This window comes from Coregonus lavaretus, assembly GCF_964263955.1.
Source record: "Coregonus lavaretus genome assembly, chromosome: 15".
NCBI lineage: Eukaryota > Metazoa > Chordata > Actinopteri > Salmoniformes > Salmonidae > Coregonus > Coregonus lavaretus.
The window spans coordinates 7598738-7619718 of record NC_140002.1 but is presented as its reverse complement, the minus strand read 5'-3'; the positions used below and the strand labels follow the sequence as shown (position 1 = coordinate 7619718).

At 41.4% G+C, this 20981-nt stretch overlaps 1 protein-coding gene across 1 annotated transcript in view; it reads left to right on the top strand.

Annotated features, from left to right (window-relative positions):
- The first annotated feature begins 7682 nt into the window (after positions 1–7682).
- LOC311142480 (uncharacterized protein) overlaps positions 7683–20981 on the top strand; it is a 29079-nt gene continuing 15780 nt past the window's right edge. The window contains exon 1 of the mRNA XM_084178129.1: positions 7683–7808. Within this exon, the coding sequence (XP_084034255.1) occupies positions 7691–7808 (118 nt within the window). The 5' untranslated portion in view covers positions 7683–7690. The remainder of the gene's footprint in view (positions 7809–20981) is intronic.

Here is a 20981-nt window from a genome sequence, read left to right as displayed (position 1 = left end):
GAAATTATTATGAAAATAAAGGCCTTGGATTTGCTTTAGGGCTATATTCTCATATCTACCACAGATAACTAAGTCGCACTGAAATGTGTCCCCCAAAATATGATCAATGTCATTTTCGTCATCCATGGCATTAGCCGGCTACCATGACAACGGCTACCATTGCCAACCATGACAACCATGGGACTTGACAAAGGCACAAATCTGGGACCAGGCTATGATAGTGTCACAGTCAGGGCCATGCACGGACCTTTCAGGGGGAAGGTGCTTTTTTAACTTTCATAATTCATATCATACCAAATGCCTCGGTAGTAAAATGTTTTATATTTTTGATCATAGGCCTTTATTTCTGCAACACACATCACAAATTGTAAGCAAGCTAGTTACAGTGCCTCCTAAAGACATGAATGACATCGGGAAAAGACGGTCGGCTATCGGCTGATCGTTGATTGATGTAAATCTGCTACACAGAACAATGAGACAGATATTTCACTGGATGTTTAAATGTGAAGCATCCGCTTGGCGTTTCCCCTCACTACCAAGTATGGTAGTGAGAGGAAGCCCACTGGCGGGCAGTGGGAGAAGATGGAACGAGATGGATTTTGGCCGACATTATGCACATTTTCTCATCGATGAAAAATTTGATCTCAATATAGTTTTCTGTTCCCAAAACTAGAATTTGTTATGAACAGAGTGGACTAAGGTTTGTAGACTTTACCCTTTGCAAACGTTTTTTAAAATCGCGTTGTTTAGGAGTGCACAGGCGAATTGAGTTATTGCACACGCGCACTCCACAGAGTAGGCGTTCCCTAACGGAAATATGAAGGTGATGCTAGAACCCGCCAATAGGATCTCGCTAACTCGTGCTTGGCTCTGCCCCCCTCCTTGCTTGTTCTGCCCACCATGGCTCATTTGTTCCCATCGGAAACGACAGGCTGTGGTCTATCTTGGTTTAGTTATAAAAAATATGTCTGCTAGTTAGCTAGCTCGATTTATTTTACTGATTGTGATGAACCTGTCTTTCTGCCGCAGCCAACCAGACTGAATATCGATGATGATGTAGGCTAAATCAAGTGTCAATCAAATGTTATGCTGCTGTGGCAGTACTGTTGATATTTAAACTACGTAGCCAGCTACACACAAGGGTGGACTTAATGGTTTGGAGGCAGAGGTCCTAAGCAGAGCCCCCCCATCCAAAACAATTACAGCATCCGAATAGTGCACTTCCCTTCAATTCGCAAGTGGATGAAACTATCTCACCGGAGAAAGCATCCGAGTGAGCAAAACAGCGCCCCTCTGTCTTACTTTATATAGCCCATGTATCTGATGTTGTCTGGCCAAAAAATAGAATAGAAGCTCGCCGCCATTGGACTCTGGAGCAGTGGAAACGCGTTCTCTGGAGTGATAAATCACGCTTCACCATCTGGCAGTCCGATGGACAAATCTGGGTTTGGCGGATGCCAGGAGAACGCTACCTGCCCGAATGCATAGGGCCAACTGTAAAGTTTGGTGGAGGAAGAATAATGGTCTGGGGCTATTTTTCATGGTTTGGGCTAGGCTCCTTAGTTACAGTGAAGGGAAATCTTAATGCTACAGCATACAATGACATTGTAGACGATTCTGTGCTTCCAACTTTGTGGCAACAGTTTGGGGAAGGCCCTTTCCTGTTTCAGCATGACAATGCCCCGTGCACAAAGCGAGGTCCATACAGAAATGGTTTGTCGAGATCGGTGTGGAAGAACTTGACTCGGCTGGCCAGAACCCTGACCTCAACCCCATCGAACACCTTTGGGATGAATTGGAACGCTGACTGCGAACCAGGCCTAATCGGCCAACATCACTAATGCTCTTGTGGCTGAATGGAAGCAAGTCCTTGCATCAATGTTCCAACATCTAGTGGAAAGCCTTCCCAGAAGACTGGAGGCTGTTATAGCAGCAAAGGGGGGACCAATGCCATTTTAATGCCCAAGATTTTGGAATGAGATGTTCAACGAGCAGGTGTCCACATACTTTTGGTTTGGGCATGTAGTGTTTGTATTTACAGTTGAAGTCGGAAGTTTACATACACTTAGGTTGGAGTCATTAAAACTAGTTTTTCAACCACTCCACAAATTTCTTGTTAACAAACTATAGTTTTGGCAAGTCAGTTAGGACATCTACTTTGTGCATGACGAAAGTAATTTTTCCAACAATTGTTTACAGACAGATTATTTCACTTTTAATTCACTGTATCACAATTCCAGTGGGTCAGAAGTTTACATACACTAAGTTGACTGTGCCTTTAAACAGCTTGGAAAATTCCAGAAAATGATGTCATGGCTTTAGAAGCTTCTGATAGGCTAATTGACATCATTTGAGTCAATTGGAGGTGTACCTGTGGATGTATTTCAAGGCCTACCTTTAAACTCAGTGCCTCTTTGCTTGACATCAAGAAAACAGCCAAAACCTCAGAAAAAAATTGTAGACCTCCACAAGTCTGGTTCATCCTTGGGAGCAATTTCCAAACGCCTGAAGGTACCACGTTCATCTGTACAAACAATAGTACGCAAGTATAAACACCATGGGACCACGCAGCCGTCATACCGCTCAGGAAGGAGACGCGTTCTGTCTCCTAGAGATGAACGTACTTTGGTGTGAAAAGTGCAAATAAAGATGCTGGAGGAAACAGGTACAAAAGTATCTATATCCACAGTAAAACAAGTCCTATATTGACATAACCTGAAAGGCTGCTCAGCAAGGAAGAAGCCACTGCTCCAAAACCGGCAAAGAAAAGCCAGACTACGGTTTGCAACTGCACATGGGGACAAATATCGTACTTATTGGAGAAATGTCCTCTGGTCTGATGAAACAAAAATAGAACTGTTTGGCCATAATGACCATCGTTATGTTTGGAGGAAAAAGGTGGATGCTTGCAAGCCGAAGAACACCATCCCAACCGTGAAGCATGGGGGTGGCAGCATCATGCTGTGGGGGTGCTTTGCTGCAGGAGGGACTGGTGCACTTCACAAAATAGATGGCATCATGAGGAAGGAAAATTATGTGGATATATTGAAGCAACATCTCAAGACATCAGTCAGGAAGTTAAAGCTTGGTCGCAAATGGGTCTTCCAAATGGACAATGACCCCAAGCGTACAGTCGCGGTCAAAAGTTTTGAGAATAACACAAATATTGGTCTTCACAAAGTTCGCTGCTTCAGTGTTATGAGATATTTTTGTCAGATGTTACTATGGTATACTGAAGTATAATTACAAGCATTCCATAAGTGTCAAAGGCTTTTATTGACAATTACATTAAGTTTATGCAAAGAGTCAATATTTGCAGTGTTGACCCTTCTTTTTCAAGACCTCTGCAATCTGCCCTGGCATGCTGTCAATTAACTTCTGGGCCACATCCTGACTGATGGCAGCCCATTCTTGAATAATCAATGCTTGGAGTTTGTCAGAATTTGTGGGGTTTTGTTTGTCCACCCGCCTCTTGAGGATCAACCACAAGTTCTCAATGGGATTAAGGTCTGGGGAGTTTCCTGGCCATGGACCCAAAATGTCGATGTTTTGTTCCCCGAGCCACTTAGTTATCACTTTTGCCTTATGGCAAGGTGCTCCATCAAGCTGGAAAAGGCATTGGTCATCACCAAACTGTTCTTGGATGGTTGGGAGAAGTTGCTCTCGGAGGATGTGTTGGTACCATTCTTTATTCATGGCTGTGTTCTTAGGCAAAATTGTGAGTGAGCCCACTCCCTTGGCTGAGAAGCAACCCCACACATGAATGGTCTCAGGATGCTTTACTGTTGGCATGACACAGGACTGATGGTAGCGCTCACCTTGTCTTCTCCGGACAAGCTTTTTTCCGGATGCCCCAAACAATCGGAAAGGGGATTCATCTGAGAAAATGACTTTACCCCAGTCCTCAGCAGTCCAATCCCTGTACCTTTTGCAGAATATCAGTCTGTCCCTGATGTTTTTCCTGGAGAGAAGTGGCTTCCTCGCTGCCCTTCTTGACACCAGGCCATCCTCCAAAAGTCTTTGCCTCACTGTGCGTGCAGATGCACTCACACCTGCCTGCTGCCATTCCTGAGCAAGCTCTGCACTGGTGGTGCCCCGATCCCGCAGCTGAATCAACTTTAGGAGATGGTCCTGGCGCTTGCTGGACTTTCTTGGGCGCCCTGACGCCTTCTTCACAACAATTTAACCTCTCTCCTTGAAGTTCTTGATGATCCGATAAATGGTTGATTTAGGTGCAATTTTACTAGCAGCAATATCATTGCCTGTGAAGCCCTTTTTGTGCAAAGCAATGATGACGGCACGTGTTTCCTTGCAGGTAACCATGGTTAACAGAGGAAGAACAATAATTTCAAGCACCACCCTCCTTTTAAATATTCCAGTCTGTTATTCTAATTCAATCAGCATGACAGAGTGATCTCCAGCATTGTCCTCGTCAACACTCTCACCTGTGTTAACGAGAGAATCACTGACATGATGTCAGCTGGTCCTTTTGTGGCAGGGCTGAAATGCAGTGGAAATGTTTTTGGGGATTAAGTTCATTTTCATGGCAAAGAGGGACTTTGCAATTAATTGCAATTCATCTGATCACTCTTCATGACATTCTGGAGTATATGCAAATTCTCATCATCAAAACTGAGGCAGCAGACTTTGTGAAAATTAGTATTTGTGTCATTCTCAAAACTTTTGACCACGACTGTACTTCCAAAGTTGTGGTAAAATGGTCAAGGTCAAGTCAAAGTCAAGGTATTGGAGTGGCCATCACAAAGCCCTGACCTCAATCCTATAGAACATTTGTGGGAAGAACTGAAAAAGCGTGTGCGAGCAAGGAGGCCTACAAACCTGACTCAGTTACACCAGCTCTGTCAGGAGGAATGGGCCAAAATTCACCCAATTTATTGTGGGAAGCTAGTGAAAGGCTACCCGAAACGTTTGACCCAAGTTAAACAATTTAAAGGCAATGCTACCAAATACTAATTGAGTGTATGTAAACTTCTGACCCACTGGGAATGTGATGAAATAAATAAAAGCTGAAATGAATCATTCTCTCTACTATTATTCTGACATTTCACATTCTTAAAATAAAGTGGTGATCCTAACTGACCTAAAACAGGGAATTTTTACTAGGATTAAATGTCAGGAAATGTGAAAAACTGAGTTTGAATGTATTTGGCTAAGGTGTATGTAAACTTCTGACTTCAACTGTGTGTAATATATATATATATATATATATATATATATATATATATATATATATATATATATATATATATATATATATATATACATACACTCATTCAAGGGTTTTTCTTTATTTTTTACGATTTTCTACATTGTAGAATAACAGTGAAGACATCAAAACAATGAAATAACACATATGGAATCATGTAGTAACCAAAAAAGTCTAAAACAAATCAAAATATATTTTATATTTGAGATTCTTCAAAGTAGCCACCCTTTACGTTGATGACAGCTTTGCACACTCTTGGTATTCTCTCAACCAGCTTCTTGAGGTAGTCACCTGGAATGCATTTCAATTAACAGGTGTGCTTTGTTAAAAGTTAATTTGTGGAATTTCTTTCCTTCTTAATGCGTTTGAGCCAATTAGTTGTGTTGTGACAAGGTAGGGGTGGTATACAGAAGATAGCCCTATTTGGTAAAAGACCAAGTTCATATTATGGCCAAAACAGCTCAAATAAGCAAAGAGAAACGACAGTTCATCATTACTTTAAGACATGAAGGTCAGTCAATCCGGAAAATTTCAAGAACTTTGAAAGTTTCTTCAAGTGCAGTCGCGAAAACCATCAAGCGCTATGATGAAACTGGCTCTCAAGAAGACCGCCACAGGAATGGAAGACCCAGAGTTACCTCTGCTGCAGAGGATAAGTTCATTAGAGTTACCAGCCTCAGACATTGCAGCCAAAATAAATGCTTCACAGACTTCAATTAACAGGCACATCTCAACATCAACGGTTCAGAGGAGACTGTGCGTGAATCAGGCCTTCATGGTCGAATTGCTGCAAAGAAACCACTACTAAAGGACACCAAAAATAAGAAGAGACTTGCTTGGGCCAAGAAACACGAGCAATGGACATTAAGACCGTTGGAAATCTGTTCTTTGGTCTGATGAGTCCAAAGTTGAGATTTTTGGTTCCAACTGCCGTGTCTTTGTGAGACACAGAGTAGGTGAATGGATGATCTCTGCATGTGTGGTTCCCACCATGAAGCATGGAGGAGGAGGTGTGATGATGTGGGGGTGCTTTGCTTTTGACACTGTCTGTGATTTATTTAGAATTCAAGGCACACATAACCAGCATGGCTACCACAGCATTCTGCAGCGATACGCCATCCCATCTGGTTTGCACTTAGTGGGACTATCATTTGTTTTTCAACAGGACAATGACCCAACACATCTCCAGGCTGTGTAAGGGCTATTTGACCAAGAAGGAGAGTGATGGAGTGCTCCATCAGATGACCTGGCCTCCACAATCACCCAACCTCAACCCAATTGAGATGGTTTGGGATGAGTTGGACCACAGAGTGAAGGAAAAGCAGCTTCAAGACTGTTGGAAAAGCATTCCAGGTGAAGCTGGTTGAGAGATTGCCAAGAGTGTGCAAAGCTGTCATCAAGGCAAAGGGTGGCTACTTTGAAGAATCTCAAATATAAAATATATTTTGATTTGTTTTAGACTTTTTTGGTTACTACATGATTCCATATGTGTTATTTCTACAATGTAGAAAATAGTATAAAATAAAGAAAAACCCTTGAAGGATTAGGTGTGTCCAAACTTTTGACTGGTACTGTATATATATATATATATATATATATTTAAAAAAAAAAAAAAAAAATATGTTTTAAAATGCTGAGTTCAGGAGTCCCCTTGATGATGTGAGGCCTGAATCAATAGATCCTCTTCTGCCTAATGGAATGTCTGCCAGTGGCTACACACACTCAACCGGTGACGCATCTCTCAAGCAATGCATGTTCGGATACCGGGCATGTGCAATCTCAGTACAGGGCAGACTGGGGAAAAGGCACAACCGGTCGCGCGAGCTCCATACAGGGCAGATCAACAGGCGCAACCAACGGATGGAGTGTGGGAGGCGAACTTGACTACGACTTGCGGCCAGTGGGTTCCGAACAACAATGGCAAACATTTGTTTAATAAAAAAAACACCCAAAAGGGCACTTTGGAGACTAGAAGTGCAAAGGGGCATGTGCTCGCAGAGCACAGGTAGCGCCCTATCGGTGCACGTACCTGATTACAGTAGTCAAGTTGTCTAACAGGGTAATGTTTTCATTCTAGACAGATTATATTTGGCTCTTTGCACACATGCATTTATGTACAAGAGGTTTGTGAAAAATCATAACTGTACATAACATAAAGCTATCTTTCTCACTGATCACACGGTCCCTATTCCCACCCAGGTGTCAAATAAAGACCATTCATGCCACTTCTATACAAAGTGATTTTCGTAGCAGGTTAGGAGAGCATTTTCGTTAACCCTAACCCCTTTCCTAACCTTAACGTCTGTCTCCAAACCTGCTACGGGGAAAAAGTCACTTCGGTATCGATGTGGCTTGAAAACAGTGATTCTCGTGTCTGTTGTCTGCTGTTTTCCGTCAGCTTTTCACTTCTCCGTCAGCTTTTCACGTCTTAACCACGCCCCTCAACCATCACACACAAATAAGATGGCGACTTGCAGGAAGATGAGACGTAGCTGGAAAATTCACTGTGCATTTGCCGTGTTTATCTTGTTACAACTATTTCCTCTCAACAGTATTTCGGCACCGTTGGAACCCCATAACGGTATGTTTAATATTCAACAGGAAGTTACCATGGAATATTTATGGTTAGTTTTATGGACTAAACTGGAAACTAGGAAAAAAGAGGTGAAATCATTACATCAGCAATAGAGGTGCGTGGGTAAAATCACTGGCCAAGCCAAGCCAGTAAAAAAAAGCTATATTACAACCTAGGTTGTGATATTTGCGTTGTTTGCTAAATAATTTCGTTCATACGCCACCGTGACAACAAAAAGACAAGTCACACAGTAGCAGAATAAATTGAACTACATAAGTTGTTGTTTCATCACTAAACCGGAGCGCAACATCTGTCAGGTGAAGTCCACAAAGCAAATATTGCATGTAACAAACAGTTATGACCTGCAGCATGGTCAAGCAAGTTGTTTTCGACAATTTACTAAACAAATACTGATTTTGAATCATGGCGTTACCGCAAGTCAGCACAAAGACAACAGGAGCCTGCCTCCGCTATTCCAGCACCATTTCAACTTAAACATGATCAAATCAACAAGGCTATATGCTTAGTTGAATACACTGAAAACAAACTTAAAGATACCAAAACAATTTAGTCCAATCAATGTTGCTAAATATCACGTGGCTGTCGATGGAACTGATTTATGTGTTTGCGCGCAAGTAATAAAGAAACAGTTGACTCCCCTTACTTGTAGACTAGTAGAAGGCCAATGCCATCCTCTTTCATCTATGGCGCTGGCATAAAGTACATTTTTAGTTTTCATTTTCATAGGCTACCAGGCTAAATAGCTTGCTAGCCTAACTTCCTTGCACTGGCAACAATGAACCAGTTAAGTTAGCTAACGTGATCCTACCAGGCTACAGTTGAAGTTGGAAGTTTACATACACTTAGGTTGGAGTCATTTTTTAAATTTAACTAGGCAAGTCAGTTAAGAACAAACTCTTATTTACAATACCGGCCAAACCCGGACGACGCTGGGCCAATTGTGCGCTGCCCTATGGGACTCCCAATCACGGCCGGTTGTGATACAGCATGGAGTCGAACCAGGGGGTCTGTAGTGATGCCTCAAGCACTGAGATGCAGTGCCTTAGACCGCTGCGCCACTCGGGAGCCATTTAAAACTCATTGTCAACCACTCCACAAATTTCTTGTTAACAAACTATCGTTTTGGCAAGTTGGTTAGGACATCTACTTTGTGCATGACGCAAGTAATTTTTCCAACAATTGTTTAAAGACAGATTATTTCACTAATAATTCACTGTATCACAATTCCAGTGGGTCAGAAGTTTACATACACTAAGTTTACGGTGCCTTTAAACAGCTTGGAAAATTCCAGAAAATGATGTCATGGCTTTAAAAGCTTCTGATAGCTAATTGACATCATTTGAGTCAATTGGAGGTGTACCTTTTGGATGTAGTTCAAGGCCTACCTTCAAACTCAGTGCCTCTTTGCTTGACGTCATGGGGAAATCAAAATAAATCAGCCAAGACCTCAGAAGAAAATGTGTAGACCTCCACAAGTCTGGTTCATCCTTGGGAGCAATTTGCAAACGCCTGAAGGTACCACGTTCATCTGTACAAACAATAGTACGCAAGTATAAACACCATGGGACCGCGCAGCCATCATACTGCTCAGGAAGGAGAAGCGTTCTGTCTCCTAGCGATGAACGTACTTTGGTGCGAAAAGTGCAAATCAATCCCAGAACAACAGCAAAGGACCTTTTGAAGATGCTGGAGGAAACAGGTACAAAAGTATCTAGATCCACAGTAAAACAAGTCCTATATCGACATAACCTATCCTACCGACCCTTGACTTCGACTCCAACACTCTACTCAGCAAATTGGATGTAGTCTATCACAGTGCCATCTGTTTTGTCACCAAAGCCCCATATACTACCCACCACTGTGACCTGTACGCTCTTGTTGGCTGGTCCTCACTACATATTAGTCGCCAAACCCACTGGCTCCAGGTCATCTATAAATCACCGCTAGGCATATCCCCGCCTTATCTTAGCTCATTGGTCACCATAGCAACACCCACCCGTAGTATGCGCTCCAGCAGGTATATCTCACTGGTCATCCCCAAAGCCAACACCTCCTTTGGCCGCCATTCCTTCCAGTTCTCTGCTGCCAATGACTGGAACGAACTGCAAAAATCTCTGAAGCTGGAGACTTATCTCCCTCACTAACTTTAAGCATCAGTTGTCAGAGCACCTTACCGATCACTGCACCTGTACACAGCCCATCTGAAATTAGCCCACCCAACTACCTCATCCCCATATTGTTATTTATTTTGCTCATTTGCACCCCAGTATCTCTATTTGCACATTCATCTCTTGCACATCTATCATTCCAGTGTTAATACTAAATTGTAATTATTTTGCACTATGGCCTATTTATTGCCTTACCTCCATAACTTGCTACATTTGCACACACTGTATATATATTTTCTGTGGTATTTTTGACTTTGTTTTGTTTACCCCATATGTAACTCTGTGGGTTTTTTTTTTTTATCGCACTGCTTTGCTTTATCTTGGCCAGGTCGCAGTTGTAAATGAGAACTTGTTCTCAACTGGTTTACCTGGTTATATAAAGGTGAGAGAAAAAAAAAAAAAAAACCCGGAAAGGCCGCTCAGCAAGGAAGAAGCCACTGCTCTAAAACCGCCATAAAAAAGCCAGACTACGGTTTGCAACTGCACATGGGGACAAAGATCGTACTTTTTGGAGAAATGTCCTCTGGTCTGATGAAACAAAAATAGAACTGTTTGGCCATAATGACCATCGTTGTGTTTGGAGGAAAAAGGGGGTTGCTTGCAAGCCGAAGAACACCATCCCAACCGTGAAGCACAGGGGTGGCAGCATCATGCTGTGGGGATGCTTTGCTGCAGGAGGGACTGGTGCACTTCACAAAATAGATGACATCATGAGGAAGGAAAGTTATATGGATATATTGAAGCAACATCTCAAGACATCAGACAGGAAGTTAAAGCTTGGTTGCAAATGGGTCTTCCAAATGGACAATGACCCCAAGCATACTTCCAAAGTTGTGGCAAAATGGCTTAAGGACAACAAAGTCAAGGTATTGGAGTGGCCATCACAAAGCCCTGACCTCAATCCTATAGAACATTTGTGGGCAGAACTGAAAAAGCGTGTGCGAGCAAGGAGGCCTTCAAACCTGACTCAGTTACACCAGCTCTGTCAGGAGGAATGGGCCAAAATTCACCCAGCTTATTGTGGGAAGCTTGTGGAAGGCTACCTGACACGTTTGACCCAAGTTAAACAATTTAAAGGCAATGCTACCAAATACTAATTGTGTATGTAAACTTCTGACCCACTGGTGTGCCACAATGTGATGAAATAAATAAAAGCTGAAATAAATCATTCTCTCTACTGTTATTGTGACATTTCACATTCTTAAAATAAAGTGGTGATCCTAACTGACAGGGAATGTTTACTAGGATTAAATGTCAGGAAATGTGAAAAACAGAGTTTAAATGTATTTGGCTAAGGTGTACAGTGGGGAGAACAAGTATTTGATACACTGCCGATTTTGCAGGTTTTGCTACTCACAAAGCATGTAGAGGTCTGTAATTTTTATCATAGGTGCACTTTAACTGTGAGAGACGGAATCTAAATCAAAAATCTTAAATCACATTGTATGATTTTTAAGTAATTCATTTGCATTTTTTTGCATGACATAAGTATTTGATACATCAGAAAAGCAGAACTTAATATTTGGTACAGAAACCTTTATTTGCAATTACAGAGATCATACGTTTCCTGTAGGTCTTGACCAGGTTTGCACACACTGCAGCAGGGATTTTGGCCCACTCCTCCATACAGACCTTCTCCAGATCCTTCAGGTTTCGGGGCTGTCGCTGGGCAATACGGACTTTCAGCTCCCTCCAAAGATTTTCTATTGGTTTCAGGTCTGGAGACTGGCTAGGCCACTCCAGGACCTTGAGATGCTTCTTACGGAGCCACTCCTTAGTTGCCCTGGCTGTGTGTTTCGGGTCGTTGTCATGCTGGAAGACCCAGCCACGACCCATCTTCAATGCTCTTACTGAGGGAAGGTGGTTGTTGGCCAAGATCTCGCGATACATGGCCCCATCCATACTCCCCTCAATACGGTGCAGTCGTCCTGTCCCCTTTGCAGAAAAGCATCCCCAAAGAATGATGTTTCCACCTCCATGCTTCACGGTTGGGATGGTGTTCTTGGGGTTGTACTCATCCTTCTTCTTCCTCCAAACACGGCGAGTGGAGTTTAGACCAAAAAGCTCTATTTTTGTCTCATCAGCCCACATGACCTTCTCCCATTCCTCCTCTGGATCATCCAGATGGTCATTGGCAAACTTCAGACGGGCCTGGAATTCTTACTGGTTGGTAGGTGATCAAATACTTATGTCATGCAATAAATTGCAAATGATTTACTTAAAAATCATACAATGTGATTTTCTGGATTTTTGTTTTCGATTCCGTCTCTCACAGTTGAAGTGTACCTATGATAAAAATTACAGACCTCTACATGCTTTGTAAGTAGAAAAACCTGCAAAATCGGCAGTGTATCAAATACTTGTTCTCCCCACTGTATGTAAACTTCCGACTTCAACTGTACATCTAGGCTACATATTGAATTTCAATCGTCTCAGGCCAGTGGCACAACATATATGAATTTATGATTTAGATCAGAATCGCCATCATAATCACTGGCTTGTACAGAGAATTAAGTCAAAACCACAAGTCCAAATCCACATCTCCATCCATGGCTTAGGAAAGGGCTGATTTAGCAAGCAAGCTACTGCAGGACATCAACACAAGCAGACCAGAAACACACGTTTTTTGACAGTGATGACGTTTTTCTTAGGATGTGATTTGATTGGTGTGAAGCCAAACCCAAACTGGCCTCTGTTGGGGGGGCTTTTTGCTGCACCAGGACAACCCACAGTTGAGCTCCGCTCAATGCTGATTGTCAAATTTTTATGTATTTTTTTAATCAAGGGAGGCCAAATGCTTGCTGGCATCAATCAATCAAATTCTACTGCAGCAACATGTCGTACTCTTTTGTTCCAAACAGCATCATATACATGGGCTACACGTTTCCCTCGCTCTGATTTCTCTGGTGAGATTCAGCCACTTCCGAATTGACTGAAAATTAAGAAAACACATATTTGGGAAAGCTTGGCTTCCTTTGGCATCCATGAATACACGCCACTGGACATCAGTTATTTTCAGGTAGGAAATTCGGAGCTCTAGAAAGATGCCAGAGTTTCCGACTTAGAATTCTGAGTTGGATGACCGTTCAAAACGATTTTTCCCAGTCGGAGCTCGTTTTTTCCCCGTGTTCCCAGTTGTCTTGAACACACTGAAGTTGGAGAGTTTCCAGTTGTTATGAACGCAGCATAAGATCTTTCAGGCATTCTAAACAACTAACAAAAATCGGATTAATAGTAGGTTGTTCTATTTGATTTCAATAACCTTTTGACCACACCCCTTTTATTTGAACAAAACTTTCCATACATTTGCCCATGGTGGAAGTGGTCAAAGTGACTTTTTGGACATGAGATGCAGGTGCTCAAAGTTGACCATTTTGCATACCATGTAAAAGCTTGCTAACATGGTTGTCAATTATTTGATTTTTTTGTCATTTCATAAATAACATATTTGTATATTGTTTGCCTTTAACATAAATTATCTAAAAACACATTAACATTTTTGCTTGGAAAATAAATAAATCTTGGACCCTAATTTACATAATCTGAGGTTTGTGTGTTGTGCCCACAATCAGTTGACACAGCATACTCTTGAATACAGGGTGGGTGTCATTTAAATCATAGAAATATAATGCATAGACTGGACCTATCCTTTCAGACCACTGAAATTTAGATGGTACACCATTGAAATTTAAGTTAAATTGAAAATTTTAAATTACTACTACAAGGATGGCCGTCGGTCCACCCACTGTTGAATGTCAACTTAAATGGAAAGTCTAACAATTTATATTATTTGAATCAGTTTCCTATGGAATATTGACAGTGTCATTTTAAAGGTAGACTCAGCAAAACAACGTTGCCATGAGCAGCACCGCAGATATTGCGAGATGCAAGACTTCGCATGGGCATGGGTTTGCTTCACGCTGTTAGAGTGTGGTAGGTACGGGACCAAAACAGTTGAGAAGTTAACCTCGAACTTCAATGCTCTTAGTTGTGGTGGAAATTGACCCACTATACTGTTTATTTTGTGCACCTATGTCATATCGCTGAGTCTTAGGGCCGGGACAATGCCTGTATCGGCAAAATAAAATTAATGGCTAAAATGAATACTCTAAGCAGACAACCCTTTGATCATTTAAAAACCTGCTGTATGTAAAATATTGTGCGCTTTAGCTTGGAAAAAAATGTATGACTCTGGATGAGAATATAATGATATTTGTTTTCAACATTAGGGCAGTTTTGTTTCCTTGCCACGATACTAACAATTATCTGGTATCGTCCCGGCCCTACTGACTCTACCTTTTAAAACAACTGATATTTCCCATTCAAGTCAACATTCTCTGTGTGGACCTCCATCCATCTTTGTGGTACCATTTTGAAAGTTGTACATTTATCAGCCGAAACATGACACCCACCCTATATTCCAGAGCATGCTGTGTCTCAACCGATGGCGGGCACAACAAAAACACCTCAGATGATGTAAAACAAGCTAGATCATATGCAAAAATTAGAAAAAAAATTGGAGTTGACGGTTTTACATAATTGACGTTAAATGAAGAAAATTGATATATATATATATATATATATATATATATATATATATATATATATATATATATATATATATATATATATATATATATATATATATATATATATATACATACATACATACATACATACATACATACATATACAGTGAGGGGAAAAAAGTATTTGATCCCCTGCTGATTTTGTACGTTTGCCCACTGACAAAGAAATGATCAGTCTATAATTTTAATGGTAGGTTTATTTGAACAGTGAGAGACAGAATAACAACAAAAATATCTAGAAAAAAGCATGTCAAAAATTGTATGAATTGATTTGCATTTTAATGAGGGAAATAAGTATTTGACCCCTCTGCAAAACATGACTTAGTACTTGGTGGCAAAACCCTTGTTGGCAATCACAGAGGTCAGACGTTTCTTGTATTTGGCCACCAGGTTTGCACACATCTCAGGAGGGATTTTGTCCCACTCCTCTTTGCAGATCTTCTCCAAGTCATTAAGGTTTTGAGGCTGACGTTTGACAACTCGAACCTTCAGCTCCCTCCACAGATTTTCTATGGGATTAAGGTCTGGAGACTGGCTAGGCCACTCCAGGACCTTAATGTGCTTCTTTTTGAGCCACTCCTTTGTTGCCTTGGCCGTGTGTTTTGGGTCATTGTCATGCTGGAATACCCATCCACGACCCATTTTCAATGCCCTGGCTGAGGTTCTCACCCAAGATTTGATGGTACATGGCCCCGTCCATCGTCCCTTTGATGGGGTGAAGTTGTCCTGTCCCCTTAGCAGAAAAACACCCCCAAAGCATAATGTTTCCACCTCCATGTTTGACGGTGGGGATGGTGTTCTTGGGGTCATAGGCAGCATTACTTCTCCTCCAAACACGGCGAGTTGAGTTTTCCTCTGAATCATTCAGATGTTCATTGGCAAACTTCAGACGGGCATGTATATGTGCTTTCTTGAGCAGGAGGACCTTGCGAGCGCTGCAGGATTTCAGTCCTTCACGGCGTAGTGTGTTACCAATTGTTTTCTTGGTGACTATGGTCCCAGCTGCCACGAGATCATTGACAAGATCCTCCCGTGTAGTTCTGGGCTGATTCCTCACCGTTCTCATGATCATTGCAACTCCACGAGGTGAGATCTTGCATGGAGCCCCAGGCCGAGGAATATTGACAGTTATTTTGTGTTTCTTCCATTTGCGAATAATCGCACCAACTGTTGTCACCTTCTCACCAAGCTGCTTGGCGATGGTCTTGTAGCCCATTCCAGCCTTGTGTAGGTCTACAATCTTGTCCCTGACATCCTTGGAGAGCTCTTTGGTCTTGGCCATGGTGAAGAGTTTGGAATCTGATTGCTTCTGTGGACAGGTGTCTTTTATACAGGTAACAAGCTGAGATTAGGAGCACTCCCTTTAAGAGTGTGCTCCTAATCTCAGCTCGTTACCTGTATAAAATACACCTGGGAGCCAGAAATCATTCTGTTTGAGAGGGGGTCAAATACTTATTTCCCTCATTTAAAATGCAAATCTATTTATAACATTTTTGACATGCGTTCTTCTGGATTTTTTTATTGTTATTCTGTCTCTCACTGTTCAAATAAACCTACCATTAAAATTATAGACTGATCATTTCTTTGTCAGTGGGCAAACGGACAAAATCAGCAGGGGATCAAATACTTTTTTCCCCTCACTGTGTGTGTGTGTGTATGTATGTATGTGTATGTATATATATACATACATACATACATACATACATACATACATACATACATACATACATACATACATACATACATACATACATACATACATACATACAGTGGGGAAAAAAAGTATTTAGTCAGCCACCAATTGTGCAAGTTCTCCCACTTAAAAAGATGAGAGGCCTGTAATTTTTATCATAGGTACACGTCAACTATGACAGACAAAATGAGGAAAAGAAATCCAGAAAATCACATTGTAGGATTTTTAATGAATTTATTTGCAAATTATGGTGGAAAATAAGTATTTGGTCAATAACAAAAGTTTCTCAATACTTTGTTATATACCCTTTGTTGGCAATGACACAGGTCAAACGTTTTCTGTAAGTCTTCACAAGGTTTTCACACACTGTTGCTGGTATTTTGGCCCATTCCTCCATGCAGATCTCCTCTAGAGCAGTGATGTTTTGGGGCTGTCGCTGGGCAACACGGACTTTCAACTCCCTCCAAAGATTTTCTATGAGGTTGAGATCTGGAGACTGGCTAGGCCACTCCAGGACCTTGAAATGCTTCTTACGAAGCCACTCCTTCGTTGCCCGGGCAGTGTGTTTGGGATCATTGTCATGCTGAAAGACCCAGCCACGTTCCATCTTCAATGCCCTTGCTGATGGAAGGAGGTTTTCACTCAAAATCTCACAATGCATGGCCCCATTCATTCTTTCCTTTACACGGATCAGTCGTCCTGGTCCCTTTGCAGAAAAACAGCCCCAAAGCATGATGTTTCCACCCCCATGCTTCACAGTAGGTATGGTGTTCTTTGGATGCAACTCAGCATTCTTTGTCCTCCAAACACGACGAGTTGAGTTTTTACCAAAAAGTTATATTTTGGTTTCATCTGACCATATGACATTCTCCCAATCCTCTTCTGGATCATCCAAATGCACTCTAGCAAACTTCAGACGGGCCTGGACATGTACTGGCTTAAGCAGGGGGACACGTCTGGCACTGCAGGATTTGAGTCCCTGGTGGCGTAGTGTGTTACTGTTGGTAGGCTTTGTTACTTTGTTCCCAGCTCTCTGCAGGTCATTCACTAGGTCCCCCCGTGTGGTTCTGGGATTTTTGCTCACCGTTCTTGTGATCTTTTTGACCCCACAGGGTGAGATCTTGCGTGGAGCCCCAGATCGAGGGAGATTATCAGTGGTCTTGTATGTCTTCCATTTCCTAATAATTGCTCCCACAGTTGATTTCTTCAAACCAAGCTGCTTACCTATTGCAGATTCAGTCTTCCCAGCCTGGTGCAGGTCTACAAATTTGTTTCTGGTGTCCTTTGACAGCTCTTTGGTCTTGGCCATAGTGGAGTTTGATGTGTGACTGTTTGAGGTTGTGGACAGGTGTCTTTTATGCTGATAACAAGTTCAAACAGGTGCCATTAATAGACGTAACGAGTGGAGGACAGAGGAGCCTCTTAAAGAAGAAGTTACAGGTCTGTGAGAGCCAGAAATCTTGTTTGTTTGTAGGTGACCAAATACTTATTTTCCACCATAATTTGCAAATAAATTCATAAAAAATCCTACAATGTGATTTTCTGGATTATTTTTTCTTAATTTGTCTGTCATAGTTGACGTGTACCTATGATGAAAATGACAGGCCTCTCTCATCTTTTTAAGTGGGAGAACTTGCACAATTGGTCACTGACTAAATACTTTTTCCCCCCACTGTGTGTGTGTGTGTGTGTATATGTATATGTATATATATATATATATATATATATATATATATATATGATCAAATAGTTTGACAACCCTGTTTGTAAGCTTTTAAATTATATAAATCTCAACCCTTTATATTTTTCAGTGATGAAGACATGATAGGGTGGGGTATGCAAAATGGGTCAACTATCTCCTGAATGTTTCATTCAAATCAAAAGGGGTGCGGTCAAAAAGTGATTGCAATCAAATGGAACGACCCAGTATAAAGATGTTGTTTCGGTGGTCATCATTCACCCATCCCCTAGCTACAGTTACCAAAGATGACGGCGTACTGTATGGCCTCCGTTTTGTGAGCTCTGAACCAGCTTTGCCATTTTGTGATTGTTTTGCTGTTTTCATTTAAACTTTATTTTCACATTGTATCCGCTATAATTTCTTATAACCGACAATAACTTTTGAACATCAGATCGGCAGTTACCTCAATTCCGGCTTCAACTTTGACTCATCTGCCCTGGGCTCTTTCTGTAATTCGACCTAATTTTTGGGGTATCCCATAGGAAACGCAGGCGTTACAGAGGCAAGAAAGGGGGAGACGTGGCGAGGACAGTGGAGTCAGGGAAATCGAGAGGGGAGGGGTTTACCACCTAATCAACAACAAATAGTGTGCTGACTCGAGTGCAGTGGGAGTCTCGACACGTCTTGGAATACCTGATGGTCAAATGCCGACCATTCTACCTCCCGAGGGATTTTTTTTATCGTGATTGTTGTATACATTCGACCTCAGGACAAGAAAAACAACAAGCTGGCACTTAACGAACTGTACGAGGCTATAAACAAGCAGCAAAACTTTCCTTGTTGCCATTTACATTTTAATTCCGTGTCATTAAGACACGTGATGCCCGTCTCCTTCGGCCCTAGGGGCCATAAAGTCCTAGACTACTGTTACTCTACCTACAAGCAAGCATACAAGGCCCTCCTTCGTAAGGCTGTGGTGGTCATGAAATTTTGACAGCTGGTGATATATATCAAGCAGATAACTGCCAGTCTCACGTAATTGACCGTTAATTAACATAAACACATTTAGCGTCTCCTGTCTTCCACGCATAGCCTACAAGCCACTGATGCAGACCTTTTGGAACGTCTACATTTTAAAAAGTCTAATAAATCCATGTAATATAGCCTACACCATCACAATAAATCCATTATTTATTTTAGACAGTTCTAAAGAAACATGATATGAAGAAAATGTAGTCTAGTTCAGAAGAACAGAATAGCATACTGTGTTGTCCATATGTTAGACCCTGATCTGGCTATGCCATATGGCTGTGGGCTACACTAGTTCATTTAGCAGACAAGATTTGCTTAAAATTCCGTAGCATTATTTTATAGTATAAAGAATACAATTAAACATAGCTGAATAAAATAGAAATGATATTTTCTCCAAACGATTTGAGGGAGTGCGCACATGCGGCTATTCTGTGTTGAGCAGGTAAACAAAAAAACAGGTACTCCTATATGCTTAATTTAGAGTTATCTATGTAACTTTAGTTGTGATACAAATGTTGGGCTATATGTTTTTTAATACATTCTAAGGCTGCATGATGCAACTCTAATGATTTTTAAAAAATAGTTGAATGAAAGGCATGAGCTTTTGCGCAGGCTGTACACACCATCATTCTCTCATTCACAATTTGACAAGCACTTGATAATGCCTCAATTTTCCCGGCTGCATCCCATTTGTGTGGCCATAATCCCCCTACAAAAATCCATGCCTTTTGTGGCCGTTATGCCCTTGGGCTGAATATAATTATTATAATTCCCTTCTCCCCGCTGCGTGCCGAAGCTCCTCTAACTCACATGGCTTGGTCACGTGATCGGGTCTTTCTCACAGGCTACAAGTGAAGACAGACACATCGGGGACGCAACTGCGCTGCGTCCTTATCCAATTCCGAGGCGCATATTGAAGATATTGGAAGAACTGTCCACTTTTACCTTTCGTCAGCCAACAAGATGAGTAAGCCTAACAAACAGCAAAAGCACTAGCCTATGTCAATCTACTATCACCCACTAGTACAAAAGTTGACCTATTCTGTGCGAGGAAATAAATATTCCAAACATAGTCCGGGACAGTTGTGGGATGCGATAGATCCCAAATTAATACAACCACTAGCATCAAAAAACCTGTTTTAAGCAATGAGCCTGACGCAACAGATGAAGATTTAGCTTAAAATGTTGATTAACTATTGGGCTATTCTTCACATTATAAGCGCAGCAATGCGCACACAGCAGTATGCTATAAGCACGAATGTTCCATTAGCAGGAAAATACCATTCTCAAAAGTGACCACAAATGCGATTATGCATGTAATGCTTTTATTATAAAGGTGCATTTTTATGGTGAAAGTTATCTTCCCCAAACTTGAAACTCACGCTCTGCTTATGTATGCCAGTTAGGCTCTACACCCATTGTAAAGCGGATTAATGTACTTAATTTGATGAAATTATTTGGCCACTTTAGTTGTGATACAAACCTTATCAAGACATATAGGCCTATGGACTAGGCTACATGAGGTGTGCGACTATGATTTGAAAAAGTCGCAAAGAAAAGCATGTGCGGTTTGCCTTAAGCTGGGCATCATTCACAAGTGATAATATATAATTCACAAGTGATAGGCTAATATTGTCACCCATCACACTGTTCTTGATTTAATCTTGTCTTTACATATACTAAATAATGTGTGAAATTTGTTTTGATATAGAATGGATCATTATCATGCACCTGTCTCAAAACAGGGGCAGCGGGGGGAAAAAAATACATGTCATCTATGCTCTTAAATAGCGAATGGAGGACTGTTTTCCGTGGTTCATTTTCAGGCCAGCCAGGTAGGCTATACTCCTGTTTTAAAGAAGCAATGTGCTTAATATTAGGAAGATTGAGAAATAAATATAGTAGGCCTAGCTCTGTTTTCTCACGCAATTGCATAGCCTATAGAAATGTTGCGCAACATGAGCTCATGGGCTCTCATGAAGTGTTTGATTAGAT